This window comes from Miniopterus natalensis, chromosome 7 (assembly GCF_054644295.1).
Source record: "Miniopterus natalensis isolate mMinNat1 chromosome 7, mMinNat1.hap1, whole genome shotgun sequence".
Lineage (NCBI taxonomy): Eukaryota > Metazoa > Chordata > Mammalia > Chiroptera > Miniopteridae > Miniopterus > Miniopterus natalensis.
In genome coordinates, this window is record NC_142087.1 from 32,747,989 (window position 1) to 32,765,696 (window position 17,708).

Below are 17,708 nucleotides of genomic sequence, written 5' to 3' on the forward strand. Positions count from 1 at the left end.
GGCGTCTGTGGGCCGTTTCCCCAACAAAACCACCATCATGGGTGAGAATTATGTCTAAAAACCCCAACACGTTAAAGTCTGTGAAATTGGGCTAATGGCTTACGGCAAATGGAGGCAGGTTTATTCAAAAAACTCTCCTGAATTTCTTTAAGGTCAGTTAGAGCTTGGGGCATTTAAGCTCCCCTCCCGCAAGGTCGTCATGAGCGACGCTCTGCCGGGGACACTTCAGACAACCCCGGCTTCCTCTCCCCACGGCTCCCAGCTGGAGCAACAGCACCTCCCCAGGGGGAGCCACCAGCATTTCTCAGCCCCGTCCCCGTCGCAGATGCTCCACTCCAGGCCGGGGTGTCTGGCGTCTGGGGCTCCCCTCCTCCTCCCAGCCCCAGGGGTGGCACCGAGGCTCAGGTCGGGGTGCAGAGGGCTGGGCGGTGGGGCCCCAGCTCACTCACAGGGGCAACATCTGGAGGGGCCAGCTGAGAAGACCAGAGGTCGCCACCCTCACCCAGGGCCCTGCTCACAGAGCAGGGGTGTGACTCCCAGACAGGTGGCCCCTGTCCCTGTCCCCTTCATCCTGAGCCCTGGTGCAGAAGTTCTGCCCAAGAGACAGTCTGACCACGAGAACAGGGAGGCTGCAGCTTCCCCTGTGAAGTACCCTTTTCGGGTCAGGGTGGAGATGCCCAAACCTCCGGGAATCTCAGAGACAATGGAAATGACAGGGCGGGATTAAGAGTCTTCGCAAAATATTTAATTCCCCATCCGTTCCAAGTGGCTCCTGGACACAAAACTGGTCATGGCCACATCCCCCCTCCAGATACTTGATACAGGGCCTGCCTCCCTTACTGACCGTGGGAACCACGGCTGCTGGGGGGTCGCCTCCCTTACTGACCGTGGGAACCAGGGCTGCTGGGGGGTCGCCTCCCTTACTGACCGTGGGAACCACGGCTGCTGGGGGGTCGCCTCCCTTACTGACCGTGGGAACCAGGGCTGCTGGGGGGTCGCCTCCCTTACTGACCGTGGGAACCACGGCTGCTGGAGGGTCACCTCCCTTACTGACCGTGGGAACCACGGCTGCTGGAGGGTCACCTCCCTTACTGACCGAGGGAACCACGGCTGCTGGGGGGTCACCTCTCTGCTTCTGCCCACGAAGTTCAAGGGGCTGGGGGTAACTGAACCCACAGACGCGCCTTCCCTACACTGTATCAGTAGAGTATGCGGCCCTCAGTCAATGAGGGTGAACGGGAATAGTGGCAGGTGACAGGTGCCACCCAGAGGGAGGGCACCGGGTCCGACAGGAAGCCCCACACTGCTCTCTAAGCCCAGGTGCCTGGCCCTGGCCCCGGGGGCTCCGGGAGGGACGGGCCTCCGTGGGCCTTCCAGGGCTCCGAGCGTGCCCTGTGCGTTACGAGCGACAATCTTCTGGGGGCGGCACCGGGGAAGGCAAAGGCCAAGGCTCCCGATCGATGGTGAAACACCCGGGGGGACAGAGGCCCTCTGCACGCCGTCCGCGAGAGCGCCTGAAGCACAGGCCCGGGCACGCGGCCCTGCCCCGGGATGGGATGTGCGGGGCCAGGCCCGAGGTTACCTTTGCAGTGGCTTTCGTCCCAGGGGTACACGCAGTTCTGCAGCCCGTTGCACACCAGCGAGCTGTTGATGCACATGTTGCTGTGGCAGAAGAACGTGTTGCCCTCGCAGGGAGCTGGGAGCAAGACGGGGAGAAGAGCGTTACCAGGGCGCCCAGCAGCTCGTCCGCGTCGCAGAGCAGAACGCAGGGACGGCCCGGCCCACGTGCGCAGTGGCTGACCGGGACCCGTGAACCGGGAGGTCGCCGGTTCGATTCCCGGTCAGGACGCACGCCTGGGTTGTGGGCTCGATCCCCAGCAGGGCCGGCAGGAGGCAGCCGATCGATGATGTCTTTCTCTCATCGATGTTTCTCTCTCTCTCTCCCCATCCCTTCCTCCCTCTCTAAAAAAAAAAATACCAATAAAAACATATTTAAAAAAAATAAAAGCAAAAAGATCACAGCGACGATTGGCCGTGAACCTGAGCTACAGGATCTGACATTTCTTTTGTTCTCAGAGGTGTTGCCCACGTGGTAATTATTTCCTGGGTTACTAACGGAGCTGGTGTCCCTCTGGAGATGTCCAGCTCATAGACAGGCCTGGGGATTTTCCATCATAAAAGTGAAGTCCGTTATCCGTCCGTTTTTACTGTTATTTTTGTAACTCGGTGCACTCGATCAGCTAAAGGGAAGTGTCTACACTATGCTCTACACGCTATTTGTATAAACTTAGTTGTCCTGAGCGAAAAAACTCCATTGAAATGCTGAAATAACTTTGAAAAGTATATGCTTACAAATTACTAATGAAAACGTCACATATTAGGCAAAACCCTGTAACACTATTTAAGTATATGAAAAAAACACAAACAAGAGTGTCATGGAAATTCAGAACAGGAGAAAATTAATCCAGATCAACCCAAGAAAAAGATATGTTCTTCCCATCCACGCTTAATATATAGGTGATGGTGAAATTAGGCCACTTTGCAGGAATTTCACACCTTCTGGCAACTCTAGGTACCATGGTCCATTCCCAGATTACAATGCACACTGGGTGCTGGGGGTAACTCTAAGGAGGTAACATAAATGTGGGAAATTTGGCTGCATAAATATGATAAAGGCTGAAGAGCTTAATACAGCGAAGAAAAATGTTAGCTATGACTTCAGTATCAGGAAAACGCATCTCTCTCATGACCAGAGTCATAGGACACCTAGAAGAATCTGTTTCTAGGGTGATGCTGCATTAGGGGCGATCGAGGATGGACAGGGCTTTACCTAACTCTTGTTTTTACCTTTGTAATCATCCCATACACCGCATGCAATGTAATTTCATTGTGTATCTTTCTCAATAATGGTCTGTGACCCTGTAAGAACATTCTAGAAATACTAGACACAACACATATTCGATACGACACCTTATTTACAGCAGTTAATCAGCAAAGGTTTATTAAGGATCAATATTATCTAAACACTGCAGTCAGGTTATTGCAGGTATTTTAGAAAGTTACTGTCTTGCAATGAGCATTGACCACTGAACAAGGTGGGTTTGAACCACACAGACTCAGGTGCACATGGCTTTTTTCCCCCAATAAATACTGTAAATGTATTTTCTCTTCCTTAGGATTTTCTTATAACATTTTCTTTCCCAGCTTACTTTATGGTAAGAATACAGCATATAGTACATAAAAGACACAAAATATGTGTTAATCACTGTTTATATTATGGGTAAGTCTCCCAGACAACAGCAGTTAAGTTCTGAGAGACTCAAAAGTCGGCGGGGGGGGGGGGGGGGGGGGGGGCGGGGTTGGTACTAACCCCATGTTGTTCAAGGGTCAACTGTATTTTCTGTATTAATCAAAATGGTCAGGAAGATACTTTGCATGAGGCAAAGGAGTAGATTTAAATACTCTTAGAGGACTTCTTAAAAAATGACCCACTCAAGTCTTGAAAAGATCTGGCCAGTTCCGCAGAGAATGCTGGCCCTCCGCACCCTCGCGCCCTTCTCGGAAGAGCCGAGCTCCTGCCTCCCTCCGCCTGGCGTGGCTCTAGGTCCCAGGGAGGGACTAAGACGACGCGACGGTCAGTTTGAACAAGGAAAGGGTTAAAGAGCAGAAAATGTTCAGTAGTCCTTTGGGGAAGGATCCTGCGTAACATTTTATTGGGCTAATGGTGTGTTAAGCATCATATAAACCTTCTACAAGGTAAAATTTAATGACCGGTGTGTTATTGCAAAAATCTGCTTTTTCATGAGAAACTAAATTTGAATTTCTGTAGCCAACCATTATGGCTGTGGCAGACCGATATGGTCTGTTTATTGGATAATGAGGGTTGGCAAAATGTGTCCAAGAACAAAAAGGAGTCTCTGCAAATTGCCTGGGGTGGCTGCAAAACCCTTCAGTAAAAACAAGTACAGGACACATTCCCGAATAAAGTGCAGCGGCTTTGAAAGCACAGTTATCCACCAAGTAAATAGTACCTTTCAAAGAGCCTAAATATTTATTGACCTTCCAGAATGACTTGGAAAATTATTGTAATTACCATTAAATAGAATGGGTTAGTTTATAAAACTTAATATATAAAAATGACTCTGTGTTCTGTAAGTGAGTGAAATACAGGGGTGTGTTGGTAAGAGCACTGAGATCTGAACCCCAAATTCTCCAAATGCGATCTTGTTCCAGATGCTGCGGGTTTGTAGCCATGAAAACGTCTTATTAACTCCCAATCAGTGCCCCGGCATCAGTGGTCAAACGCTGGCGGTGGGACTGGGATGCAGCAGGTAAGCCAGGACTCCCACTACGTCACATCCTGACCCCCCTCCTTACAGCCAATAACCATGCAAATGAGCCAGCGAACTGGCATCATCCTCGCTTTTGCAAATTATTATTCCAGGTACTACGCCACCCCTTCCCCTGCCCTTGCCAATATATACAGAATTGCTATGCAAACAACCACAAAACAAACCCGCGGACCTTGCAAAGGCTCAGAAACAAATGTGCAACAACTTACACGCCTCCAACAGGAGCCAGTTGGTTTCCCAGACACCAGAAATACACCTACTGGAAAGTGAACCTTCTCGACAGCGTGTGTCTGAGCGCGTCTCACGTAAATCCACATATGCGGTGCATTATAAAGGGTCTCATTTCTCTCTCTTGCTAAAAATAAAAAGGCACCGTCCTGCCTCCCAAATGAAGCTATGTTCTCACGGCTCTTTCGGGGGCGCCGGGTACACTGATCACTCCCGCTGCCTCCCCGCCGCCAGCCCCCCATCTCTCCTCAGGGGTCACACGCCGTCCTCTTGCCCTGTCTGCCCGGAGGCCCCTTCCCACTCGCTGCCCAAACCGCACCAGCACCGCACCGTGGACGCCGCTTTGAAACAGTCCAATCCGACAGGACAGTGTCTTTTTCTTCAATCCGGTCTTAACTGTTAAAGGCGCTCAACACTTCGTAAATGCCTAGCATCTTTCCCACAGGTTCTTTGAGGCCAGGGGCGTGGCTTTTTAAAATTGGTATTTTTTTGCCCGGCCAGGCATGGCTCAGCGGTTGAGCATCGACCTAGGATCCAAGCGTTCAGGGTTCGATTCCCAGTCAGGGCTCATGCCCGGGTTGCGGGATGCAGCTGATCAATGACTCATCATTGATGTTTCTATCTCTCTCTCTCCCTCTCCTTTCTTCTCTCTGAAATCAATAAAGATATATTAAAAAAAAAAAAATTTGTATTTTTTAAAATCTTTTATACGGCTGAGCACCCTTCGGCCTGTCGTAAATATTCAGCAGATCATCTTAGTTGGTAAAAATGACTGAGGGTGTCCGACCCCGGCCAGCTGCGTGCCTGCCTGTCCCAGAGCCCAGCACCTGACGCGTGGGTCGCGGGAGGAGGACTGACCCCGGTGCCACGGTTTTCGACACAACACAAGTTGTGACCCTCTGGGCAACGGAGCCTCGGCGTCACTGCCCTGCTCTCTTACTACTGCGGAGAAAGCACGCCTTCCACCATCCGCAGAGGCCCAATTCTGCTCAAAATCCCGCACGCAAAGATCGTCTCTGAGAAATCAGCACCTTCAGGCTCCCCGGGAGAAACTGGAAGTTAAGGTTAAACTTGGAATGAAACGGCAGCTGAGGAAGCAACGCTCAAAACCGGAGGAACTCGCACGGCCGGCCCACGATCTGCTTTCTTTCCATTTCCCAGCCCCGCGTGTTCCCATCCTGACCGCGAGGGGGCGGCTGCACCCTACTTTGGTGAAATCGTGTCTCAGCCCATCCTGGTGCTTAAACCATGGGTCTATCCGGGGTCAACAACGTTTATATCTATTTATTCCGGGTTCTTAAGAAATAAAGACTTTGGCAGGAGACAACCAAAATAATTCTGAGCACCTCTGAACGAGGGAAGGGAGCACAAGAGAAACAAAGGCTGCCGCAACTCTCAGCACGGAGGAAGTTTTATTTAAAATTTTCATAAGGAATCATACAGCATCTATGCTGTAATGTTGGGGCTTAATGAGGATGTGTCATCAGCTTTCTGTGTCATGTCGCATGGTTTTAAATGCTGCTCCAACTGTGTGAGTCAAAGGCTTTTAATTTACAGTGCTAAAGGTGCTAATGCTCATTCTAACTGTTAGAGTTGGGTTTTGTCCTCTCTCCATTTCATTTTAAATTCAGAAATTCATTAAATACTATTCAGGAAATAGTAAAACAAAATGGAAATAAAAGTGGCAGGTTTCTCTCGGAAATATTGACCTTTGAGGTGTCTGTGCTTTATGGTTAATAGAACCATCTTGGTAGATCAGTTCAAAACCAAAGAACATCAGGCTTCCTCAAGAAAATCTGGAAACAGAAGTGACGCTTGATCCCATTTCCCCTTAAAAATCATGTCATTAAGCAACAGCTTAGGGCTTAAGGTCAGGCGCTCCTCCTGAGGTCCCCCAGCCTCCGGCCCAAATCTCCTCTCCACACACCTTCTCCGTGGCCCCTGCTTTCCTCGGAGCCTTCCCTTTTAACTTCTTTACTGTGGGGCTCCTCAAAAGCTCACCCCCTGTGCTGGCCTGTGTGTGCACGGCCACACACACACTCACACACGTATATACACACTCACACCCATGTGTGCACGCACACAGCCTCACACACTCACATAGACACTCACACCCATGTGTGCATGTGTAAACACGCACAGCCTCACACACTCACATACACACTCACACCCATGTGTGCATGTGTAAACACGCACACAGCCTCACACACATACACTCACATCCATGTGTGCATGTGTAAACACGCACAGCCTCACACACTCACATACACACTCACATCCATGTGTGCATGTGTAAACACGCACACAGCCTCACACACTCATACACACTCACACCCATGTGTGCATGTGTAAACACGCACACAGCCTCACACACTCATACACACTCACACCCATGTGTGCATGTGTAAACACGCACAGCCTCACACACTCACATACACACTCACATCCATGTGTGCATGTGTAAACACGCACACAGCCTCACACACTCACATACACTCACATCCATGTGTGCATGTGTAAACACGCACAGCCTCACACACATACACACTCACATCCATGTGTGCATGTGTAAACACGCACACAGCCTCACACACTCATACACACTCACACCCATGTGTGCATGTGTAAACACGCACAGCCTCACACACTCACATACACACTCACATCCATGTGTGCAGGTATAAACGCGCACACAGGCTTACATACACAAACACAGAGGCTCAAACGCACACTCATATGCACACTCACACTCACACGTGCATGTGTAAACGCACACACACAGGCTCACGCACTCACACACGTGTCTGTGGGCTCCTGCATCTGCTCTTTTACTTCCCCACTCCCCCGACTTACATCGGAACGAAAGGGTCACGGGGACGTGTGGAGGGGGCCCGGGGAACAGCCACACGTCTCCGCTACAGTTCTTGAGTTCAGCTCTGATCAGCTTTGAAGAAGTTGATTAAAACTTTCTGATACTCTGGGGGCTCGAGAGCCCATCATTTTTGGGGCCTAAGAGATGAGAACAGAGCCTAAGATTATTATATGTGTGCACAGCCTGCTGCTGAGTGCACTGCTAACAGGAGTGTTCTAATACAGATGAAGCAAATGTAGAGCATACATATGTGGCCATGAGAAATAACCTCAACATGAAAGTTCCACTTTGCTCTTCTCAAAGTAAGTGGAAAATTTCCCCTGCCACCTGCTCTAAACTTAAAGTGGCCCCAGGGCCATGCAATCAGAAGAGTTGACATTGTATTTGAAAAATGAGGACCAGATTTGAGGCCAGAAATAGATTTGTGCACCTTCACTTCATCTCCTTTATCATCTTCATATATATTTTTTTTTTGGAAAAATCAATACCTGCCTCTAAAACTCTATGTTCCAATGTGACTTGGTTATGGGTCAAAATACCCAGTATTATTAAGATATATTTCCATCTCCTTTTTTAATACGAGACATTCGCAAATTTCAAATTAATACCACTCCCATTAGATCTCCCCCAATATTTCTGCTAAAATTGCACATTCCTACTGTGGCAAAAACAAAACAAAACAAAAACATCATGTAAAGGAAAGAGAAGCCCCCTCTGCACGGACAGAGACCGTTCCCGTCCTGACACAGGGCGCGGACCGCATCGAGCTCGAACCGCTGCAGCCTGAGTGCAGGGGGCTATCGCACACTTCACGCTGCGGTTATGCCCACCCGGGGTCGGTTATGCCCACCCGGGGTCGGTTATGCCCACCCGGGGTCGGTTATGCCCACCCGGGGTCGGTTACGCCCACCCGGGGTCGGTTATGCCCACCCGGGGTCGGGTATGCCCACCCGGGGTCGGCACGCGACCGATTTTATCCATCGGGTGCAACGAGACGCGACTAGAATCGCAGTGAGGCGGCTCCTGTCTCTCTGGGGTGCACACCCTGGTTCTTGCTGGGACTCGGACACGCGGCCCGGGCTCGTTTCCACGCCTGGCGAGCACGGCGATGACAGCTGTCGGTTTAGACGCGGTTCCACCGAACGCGCCAGCCCCCGGTGAGAGCACGTGCGGGAAACGACCATCAGAGGGGAGCACAAAGGGGCCCCCGCAGGCTTGGGGCCCTGAGGCCCAGGCTGACCTTCCAGGGTAACCGTCTATCTCCATAAAACCCACGCAAACTGCCCATGTTCAGGGGCAGGCGGGACGCGGGCCGGCCGCGCAGCCGAATCGGAGGCCGACGAATATTACACCCAAAAATCCCACCAAAAATTGCACAGCACGAGCTGCCTTGGCTCCTGCCCATGGGATCCCCGCCAGGTCCCCGCTTTACTAACCACAATGTTGATCTCAGGGTTCGAGGACAATTCCGCGCAGTTTTCTAAGGAATTCAATAAACTAACACAGTTCAGTGTCAGGAGGTATCATCTACCCCATCACTTTAACAGTTAAACCTTATATATGTTTCAAGGACGACTGTACCGAGCCACTCAGGCAATCTCCCCTTTTCAAATGACCCCAAACATTCACCACCAGCGGATACTCTTAGGTTAATTTCTTAGCTCAACAGATGGGGTCCTATTTTTTTTTTTTTTTTACCTATTTTAGAATTTTGATATTTGTGCTAAGCTGCCCTTTAGAAAACTTTTACTTTCCTAGCAGCGTCCATATCCCTTCACTTCACCGCACCATCTCCAGAAGCAGGTATTTCACTGCTGTTTTTAAAAACAGTTTGAGAGAAGGGAGTGATGCCTCATTCCTATTTGAACTTACACGTCTTTGTCTATCCGTATGTAGAAGTGCTGGTTTCCTCCACCAAGGGCTGTTTATGCTTCTCTGTGACTTAATTTTTTCACTTTATTTGCCCCACTTTCTATTGCTAAGCTTACAGAACTTTTTCTTACTGTCTGACACAAACTTTATTCTTTAAACCATAACAATATTTGCCCACTGTCTGTCCTTTATGTTGCCAATTGTCCTCCAGTTCAATGTTTCCCTTTTTATTTTACCTATGTTTATACATTAATGCATATTTTAAATTTTGTATATTTGTATGCAGTGATATTTTTGTTTATCCACAGTTATGTATCTACTTTAGAAAGATGTGCCAAAATATGACACATTCCACAATTATTCCAGCATATTTTATGTATTGCTGATATTTAGATCTATGCCATATGTTATTTATGTGGCTGTATAACATGTAAGCAAATATTTTTGAATTAATATAGTTTTTTAATTAAAGCAACTCATAATGGTGAGGCATGGAGAGCTGTATCAAAAAAACATCAATTGCCCGGCCAGGCGTGGCTCAGCAGTTGAGCGTCGACCTGGGATCCAGGCGATCAGGGTTCGATTCCCGGTCAGGGCACATGCCCTGGTTGCGGGCTGCAGCCGATCAATGACTCTCTCATCATTCATGTTTCTACCTCTCTCTCTCCCCCTCCTTTCCTCTCTCTGAAATCAATAAAGACATTTAAAAAAAAAAAAAAAAAAAGCACATCAATTTACATTTTAGTCTATGTTATGATTGGTAACCTTGCTTCCTCTAGTATGTAATATTTTCTTTCCTTGGTGAATTACATAATAAATACAATGACTTTTGATCTTAGAATTCAGCCCAAACTTGTAAACATGTTTGGCCTTGCTTTTTCTAATAGGAAAACTAAATAATATTGTTGCAAGTTGAGTATTATCAATATTTTTTGATGTATATATTCGCAGAGTGCTACTGAACTCTGTGCGCTTCCACATTAATTATCAGATTATAACCTCTACACATTTTTCCACTTAGGATCCATCAAATTTAGTTAATTGAGGTGACACATCAATTTTATTTGTGTATTAAAAAATTAGGAATTTGCACTATCCAGGGTAGAATGCAAACTATGTGCACAAGAGGCAGATGGCAGGTCCAACGATGTCCCAGACAGGAAAAGATAACATCCAACTAAACAACAAAAGGAAAAAAACACTCTACGAGGAGAGAATTGGGCCTCTTAGAATATGGGTTAGAGTAGATCATTTAGTAAGTAAATGAGGAAGTGTGTGGGGAGTGAGGAAAGGATACCAGCCGAAACTGAACATCTCCTGAAGTGAGTCACACCCTTGAACTTCTCTGAATGAGTGTGCTAGCACCTTCAGGGGAACAGCCGACTTACCCATCTGGTGCCATCAGTGCCGGCGTGTTTACTGAAGGAACAAGCGCGAGGATGGAGGAATACAAAGAGAATCGACATGAAAACTTGCTGATGACTCGGCTAATAAAACCGTAGCAGCTACTCAGCTTTAAGGTCAAGCTGATGTTGGGGTGAATATTTTTCTTATATTGCCTACAGTTTTGTCTTTCTACGTATCTTAACCTACCACATTTAGGAATAAAAATACATTAACAAATAATGATATATTGATTAATATATTTAAGTAATACATTGAGTAGCATATATAGGTGGACATTTGGATTATCCATCACATTAAATGAATGTTTTAGTTTTCTACTGCTGATTAACAAATTACTACAAGCTTACTGGCTTAAAACAAAACCCATTTATTATATCACAGTTGTGTAGGTCAGAGGTCTGGGTTGGGTGAGTTCTCTCCTTAGGGTCTCAAAAGGTTAAAATCAAGGATTTTGGAAGCAAAGAATCATAGATTGGGCTCTTAACTGGAGCATGAGGCATCTCCCAAGCTCACTCAGGTTATCGGAAGAATTCAGTCCCTTGGGGTTGTAGGACTGAGGTTCCTGGTTTCTTACTGTCAACTGGAGGACATTCTCAGCTCCTAGAGGCCACCCACCATTCTCTGCCAAATGGCCTTCTTTATCACATGGCAGTGGGATCCTTAAAGGCCAGAAGGAGTGTTTGCTTCAGCTCAGAATTCTGACTTCTTCATTCCTGACCTTTACACCTTTTAAAAGGGCATAAAAATTATTACCAATATTTTTTGTATATAGTTAGACCAACCAGGAAAGTCTCCTTTTTGGTTAATTCAAAATCAAGTGATTAGGGGTCTTAACTACTTATACAATAGCCTTTTTGCCATATAATATAACATGATCATGGAGTAATACCCCATGATATTCACAGGTTTTTCTTGCACTCAAGGGGAGGGATATATATATACATAGCTTGTACACCGGGATTGAAAATATTGGGGTCATCACAAAATGCCTCCTATCATAACCCACCCCCTGGCCCCCAATGCTTCATCTCCATCACAGATGCAAAATACATCCACCCTTTCCCAAGGCTCACAAGAGTGTTACCCCATTACAACATCAACTCTTAAGTCCAAAATCTCATCTTTTTTGTTTTTTTAAATATATCTTTATTGATTTCAGAGAGAGGAAAGGAGAAGGAGAGAGAGATAGAAACATCAATGATGAGAGAGCCATTGATCAGCTGCAGCCTGCAACCCGGGCATGCGCCCTGACCGGGAATCAAATTCTGATCACCTGGATCCTAGGTCGACGCTTAACTGCTAAGCCACGCCCGGCTGGGCCAGAATCTTATCTTAATCTTACCAGCTCAAAATCCAAACTGTCACCATCTCAATCATCCAAATATGGTGTAAGTGAGGCTCCTGAGAGCAGACCTTGCAGGAGCCTGACCTTCAGTCCCTGGGGTACAGTTCCTCTCCATGTGTACACTCACGAATCCAAAGAAACAAGCTACCTGCCCAACGCCCAACACACAGCGGTGGGCAGGCCTAACGCGACAGGCATAGAGATTCGGGCTCATAAGAAAGGGAATGGAGATACCCGCGGAGACCGCCGCTGGGATACTCATGGTCTAGTGAGAGCGATCATCCATCCGCCGCTCAGGGGCATAAAGTACAGGGTGATTTCTCCCCATGAGGTTAGTCATCCAAAGTCCTGACTCTTCTGGGTTAGTCATTAAAAGTCCACCCACCTGAATGACTTCTGGCAATAATGTAATTACATGCATGGAAACTTTTACCTTTTACTCAAATAGAAACATTTCTAGTAATATATACAGCATGATGTCATTCACCATTTCTTATATAAGAAACTTTTAAAGATCACTGATCTTCATCAATCTTAGAGTTGAAAGGGACCTACAGTCTGAATTTCTTCAAGAAAATGACAAGAATTTCTTTTGTTTGGTTTTTTTTTAGGGGGGGGTTGGCCAAATACCTTGCTGAAATAAAGATGGACTACTTCTAGCATTTTGACCAACTGCCGAAATAAAGACATAGATGGAACTTGCTGTTTAAATCCGCGATAATGCCGGGCAAGTCATTTAACACTCTCCATGACGGTGTCGGGATTTAGAAAGGCCGCGTGGCATTCAGCGCGTCTGCAGTCCTAGCAGTCTCCAGCTGGGCGTCTGGAGAGGAACTTAAGACGCAAACATGTACTCACTGGATGAGAGAACTGTCTGATGGATTTAGCATTTATGAACTGAAACAATACTGGCTGCTGTGCCTATCACTGAGAAATCTTTGGCATTTCAGATATATTTAAAAATGTATAGCTTCAAATTACAAGGTGCCCATTTGTTTTAGGTAAACTTCTGAGGATTACTTTCTATTTGCATTCATTTATTAAATATGAATTATTCAGGGTTTCCAAAGAACACCCCAAACAGATATCTATTGGTATGACTCAATATTTGTTAGAACAGCAGCTTTCTAAAATTGCTGTGCCTTGCCCTAAGCCTGGGCATCACCCGTTGTGCCATTTTAAATATTTTCTGAAACATTCTCTGTTGACACCCTTCCCAAGCAGTTCTCCCTCTTTGCCTACTTGAGTGGAAACTCCGCAGGCACGGACCTATTCGAAATAAACGGGACTGCAAGAGAAGCTCACCGACGAGACCCACCAAATATTCCTATGTCGTCTTTTAAGGCTGACACTCGAACTCCCTCAGAAGCTGCTGTGTCAGTGTCATAAGCTTTGTAAGAGCCCATCCAACGACAGGGGCCTCATCGCTTCCCGGGCGAACACCGGGGACTGTCCCGGCAAGGCCACGGCGCCCGTGCAGACGCGTCCCCAGAGCGTCCCACGGAACTCCCCTGCCCCTGGCTCCCCGGGAAGGAAGGGGCTCCCCCGCCCCCAAGGCCGGCCGGGCGCACCCTGCGGCCGGGGCTTACGTTCGTGGAAGGAGGTGAAGAGCATCTGGAAGCGGCTGCCGCGGCTGCCCTCGTCGGCCCACATGCGCACCACCCCCAGGCCCGTGCGCAGCATCACGTCGTTGGCCACGGTGCTGCAGAACTTGGCCTTCAGGTCCTCCACGGCGCTGCCGCCGTCGTAGACGGCCACGAAGTTCCTCTTGCACTCGTTCGAGTTCTGCATCTCGTAGTCCAAGAAGCGCAAGTAGATCTGCAACAGAGAAGGAAGGGAAACGCGCCCGGATCAGAGACGAAAGGGGCGCGGGACGTGCCCGGCCCCCTTCCCCCGGCTCACAGGACGGTCCCGACGGCAACTCATTACCCCCCGGGCGGCGGGGGAAGTTCGCGTTGTGTTCCACGTTTTTCCAATGCTATCGCCCTTTCTTTATGTAAACGTCCCATTTCCCACGGCTGAGGATTTATATCCAAAATGATCCCACTTCTCATAACTCGTCTGGAAGGGCTGATGCTGTTCCATTCGGACCAGCACAAGTGTGTTCTGGAGACTCCCGATGCGATCCTGCTCAAGCCCCACGGATTCCGCTTACTTCCGAAGTGTGTGGATATAAATGATGTGTATTAATACAGAGGAAAACAGAGGAGCACCAAAAGGTCGTCTCTGACTTCGCTTTGTTGAAAGTATTTCACTTTTGAGGTAGAATATGTATTATATATGTGTGTGTGTATATGTATATATACACATATATATATGCCAGCTAACCTATAATTATTTTCACCATAATATAGAGAAAACTCATTTAGCTAAGTCCACATAAATACAAATTAAATTAACATTTGATGAGTACAAACTATTGTGCAACCTACTTTATAGGTTATTTTTAAAGACTCCCAACAACTCCATAAAGTTTTATTGTCATATTCAAATGAAAAAACTCAGACGATATAAATTGGAAATTAGACATGAGGTCCCTCCTGCTCCTTGGTTTATAACCCTCCGCACGCTCACACGCTTCACACATACTTTTAATGTCCACAGTTAAGATTTGACTCTGTTCCAATGCACGTTAAACATTACAAGCAATTCACTCAACCAACGGCAAATGTAAAAAGAAGCCATTTGCCCATGTTCCCATGAAGTCAGCAATATCTACCCCCGGCCCCTACTTGGCCTCGGACACTATTCAAGGCACTTGAAAACACAAGAACAAGGGCAGGGATGGAAATGTGTGCCCATTAAATCACGACACTAAGACGTGAGTCGAACTGAGGAAGCTCAGGCCCCAGGAGAAGGGCGTTGGGCAGGTTCTGGAATCAGGAAGGCGCCTTCCACACAGACGTCTCCGCAGCGTGAGACCTTTTTTGAAACGTGAACGACTATATGCTACTCCCTCCTACATGTCCTCTTACTGACATAGCACATACACGCTAAAGACGGGGACCCAATTAAAAATTCAACTCTTTCATCACCTGTATTCCTTTTATTTTGCTTCACTATCTGTGAATCTTATAAGGCAATTTTTCCCCAGCCCCAGAATGCCTGCCCCGCATTGGTAAGTTTTATTATTTCAGTTAAAACAAATTTCCCTTTTCCCCTCAGTGTTCTCATTGAATGGGGCATTAATTCTTATCAATTTCACCCTCAGAATAGTGGTTTTCCACCTCCACTGACATTTCTGTGATATTTCAAGTTTCCCAAATGTCCTGGGTGTTTTTCCAGCCCCCCACCCCCATGCCTTTCCCTGTCAAAGTTATTTTTCTAAAGAATAAACCTAATATCATACTAAAATCTTCAACTGGCTTCCAAATGGTTAAAATAAAAAAAGTTTAAAAGCCATAAACTGGCAAATTTCCCTTCTTATCTTTGAACAGCACAGTTCACGTACATGACATAAGTTCTACAAAAAGTAAGCATTTTCCATTCTCTGTCTACCAACTTCTTATGAATTTTCAGGGTCTAGTTCAATGGTCGATTGGAAATTCTGTTTCTCTTTATTCACTTTATTTGCTCAACACCTACCACATACATGTTAATTGGGCACCTATATGCCAGTGTTGCAAGTGCTGCATATAATGCTAATTATAGAGAACCAAGGAAAATTTTATCATTTTTATGCAATAATTCTCAAAAGAATATGTTTATAATGTAACTCTAAACTATGACATAAAAGCAAAAGACAGCATGTCATAGAATTATGAGGAACACTTGTCATAACCATCTTAAAATGAGAAAAGCAAGGTTTAGAAAAACTAAGTAACTTTCTCAAAGGGACACAGGCCCGTAGGAGTGGAACTGAACTCAGCTCATCCTGAAAATGTGCCCCTTAGTATCACAGGGCACAGCCTCACATACATTTTTAAAAATTCTCACAGACTTTTATTCCATACAGGAAGTTAAAATATAAACAAGCAAAGCCATCTCCCTTTTCCTGAAGGGGTGAAGGCACATTGAGGATGGAGACGTAAACGAGGCACATAGAAAATAAACGTGTCCCTCTGAAATCTACGGCTGTCTTCCATCTGCTCAAGAGATAATGTGATTTTCGAGAAAATTGCTAGTTAGAAAGGCAGCTTGCGCATCTGACCCACATTTTCTCAGGTGACAGTTCTAGAGAGGGCCCAGATTTTCCTAGAAGGTGATTGATTTGCATCTTTCTGTGACCTGCAATGACCGAGGTCTCAGTACCTCCTGCAGTGAAAGGCCACTCTTATGAGACAGAACCCTCTTTACAGGGGAAGTGAGTAATCACAGTCACGAGATTTTACTATTCAAAGCATTCAATTATTTTTTAAAATATGTTTTTGTTGATTTCAGAGAGAGGAAGGGAGAGGGGGAGAGAGAGAGAAACATCAGTGATGAGAGTCACTGACCGGCTGCCTCCTGCATGCCCCCCACTGGGGATCGAGCCCACAACCCAGGCCTGTGGCCTGCCTGGGAATCAAACCGCAATCTCCTGGATCCTAGGTTGATGCTCAACCACTGAGCCGTGCTGGCCTGGCTTCAATTATTTTTTTTAAACTTATTTTTTACCCATCAAGAAAAGAAAGAAAACATGCCAGTGGGTATTTAGCTCCACTGGGTATGGGGCTGTTACTGCAAATGCCATTAACCAAAGCAGAGGCCCAGCGTCCCCACACTCACTCGGGCAGACCTCACACACAAGCCCCCCATGCACTATGATTCAAATAATATTCCGCAGCTTAAAGCTCGTGACGTAACATCAGCAAGGGGAAGGGAGCCAAAGGACAATGCTTTCGCTCAGGGGAGAAGACCTCAGAGAGCTGCTCAGTCTCTGCTGAATAAAAGATGAAACGTTCGACAGAACCGCGTAAAACTCCAGTATCGTAGTCTGATTACAGTCTCCTCCCGGTGAATCGTCTGGGTGCATTCTTCTTTCTAATCAATCACAGAGTTCGGGCTGACAAAATGATTTATTAAACGGGACTTGGGGAGCTTCGGAACACATAGCAATTCCTAGCAATATCTGTCTTCCCATCACACTAATAAGGAGAGCGGGATCCCCTCTGTATACTCACAGCACGTAAACCTGGCTAACGACTTGCTAAGTAATCCATTCACGAACGTTTAGGGCTGACCATTCGACCGGGCCCCTCCCTTCACATCACAGTGACAGGCACAAAACACATGTTGCTTGGGGCAGTTACTGAAGACTCCCTGGAAAGGTTGTCTCCACGATAAATACAAATTAAGTATGCCACAGCCTGAGAAACACTGCCCCACGGATTCAAAACTTTGTACTTTGATAAATAAAGCCACATTCTAAAAACTGTGTAGCCAGGACTTGTGCAGTTGCTGTTTGATTTGAGACTGGACATGCCAGGCCTCATTGTTTCCAGTGGGACACCCCACAAATTTGGGGGGGGGGGGCAGCAGCATCCAGAAGAAAACCAGAACATCAACCTCTGTTCTGGAACATTGAGAAAACACACACTCTACAACAAATCCTATAGGACAATATTAAAATGATTTTCTGATCCACACAAATACCAAACATTTAAAAAGCCCATCTGGGTAGCTTCCCAAAATCCGACAGCGGAAAACGGAG

General features: G+C 46.8%; 1 protein-coding gene across 1 annotated transcript in view; it reads right to left on the reverse strand.

Annotated features, from left to right (window-relative positions):
• NETO1 (neuropilin and tolloid like 1) overlaps window positions 1-17,708 on the reverse strand; it is a 71,526-nt gene that overhangs the window by 3,192 nt on the left and 50,626 nt on the right. Inside the window, exons 7-8 of the mRNA XM_087818903.1 lie at window positions 13,666-13,894; window positions 1,583-1,696 (exon numbers count right to left, since the gene is read on the reverse strand). Coding sequence (XP_087675029.1) covers window positions 1,583-1,696; window positions 13,666-13,894 — 343 coding nt within the window. The remainder of the gene's footprint in view (window positions 1-1,582; window positions 1,697-13,665; window positions 13,895-17,708) is intronic.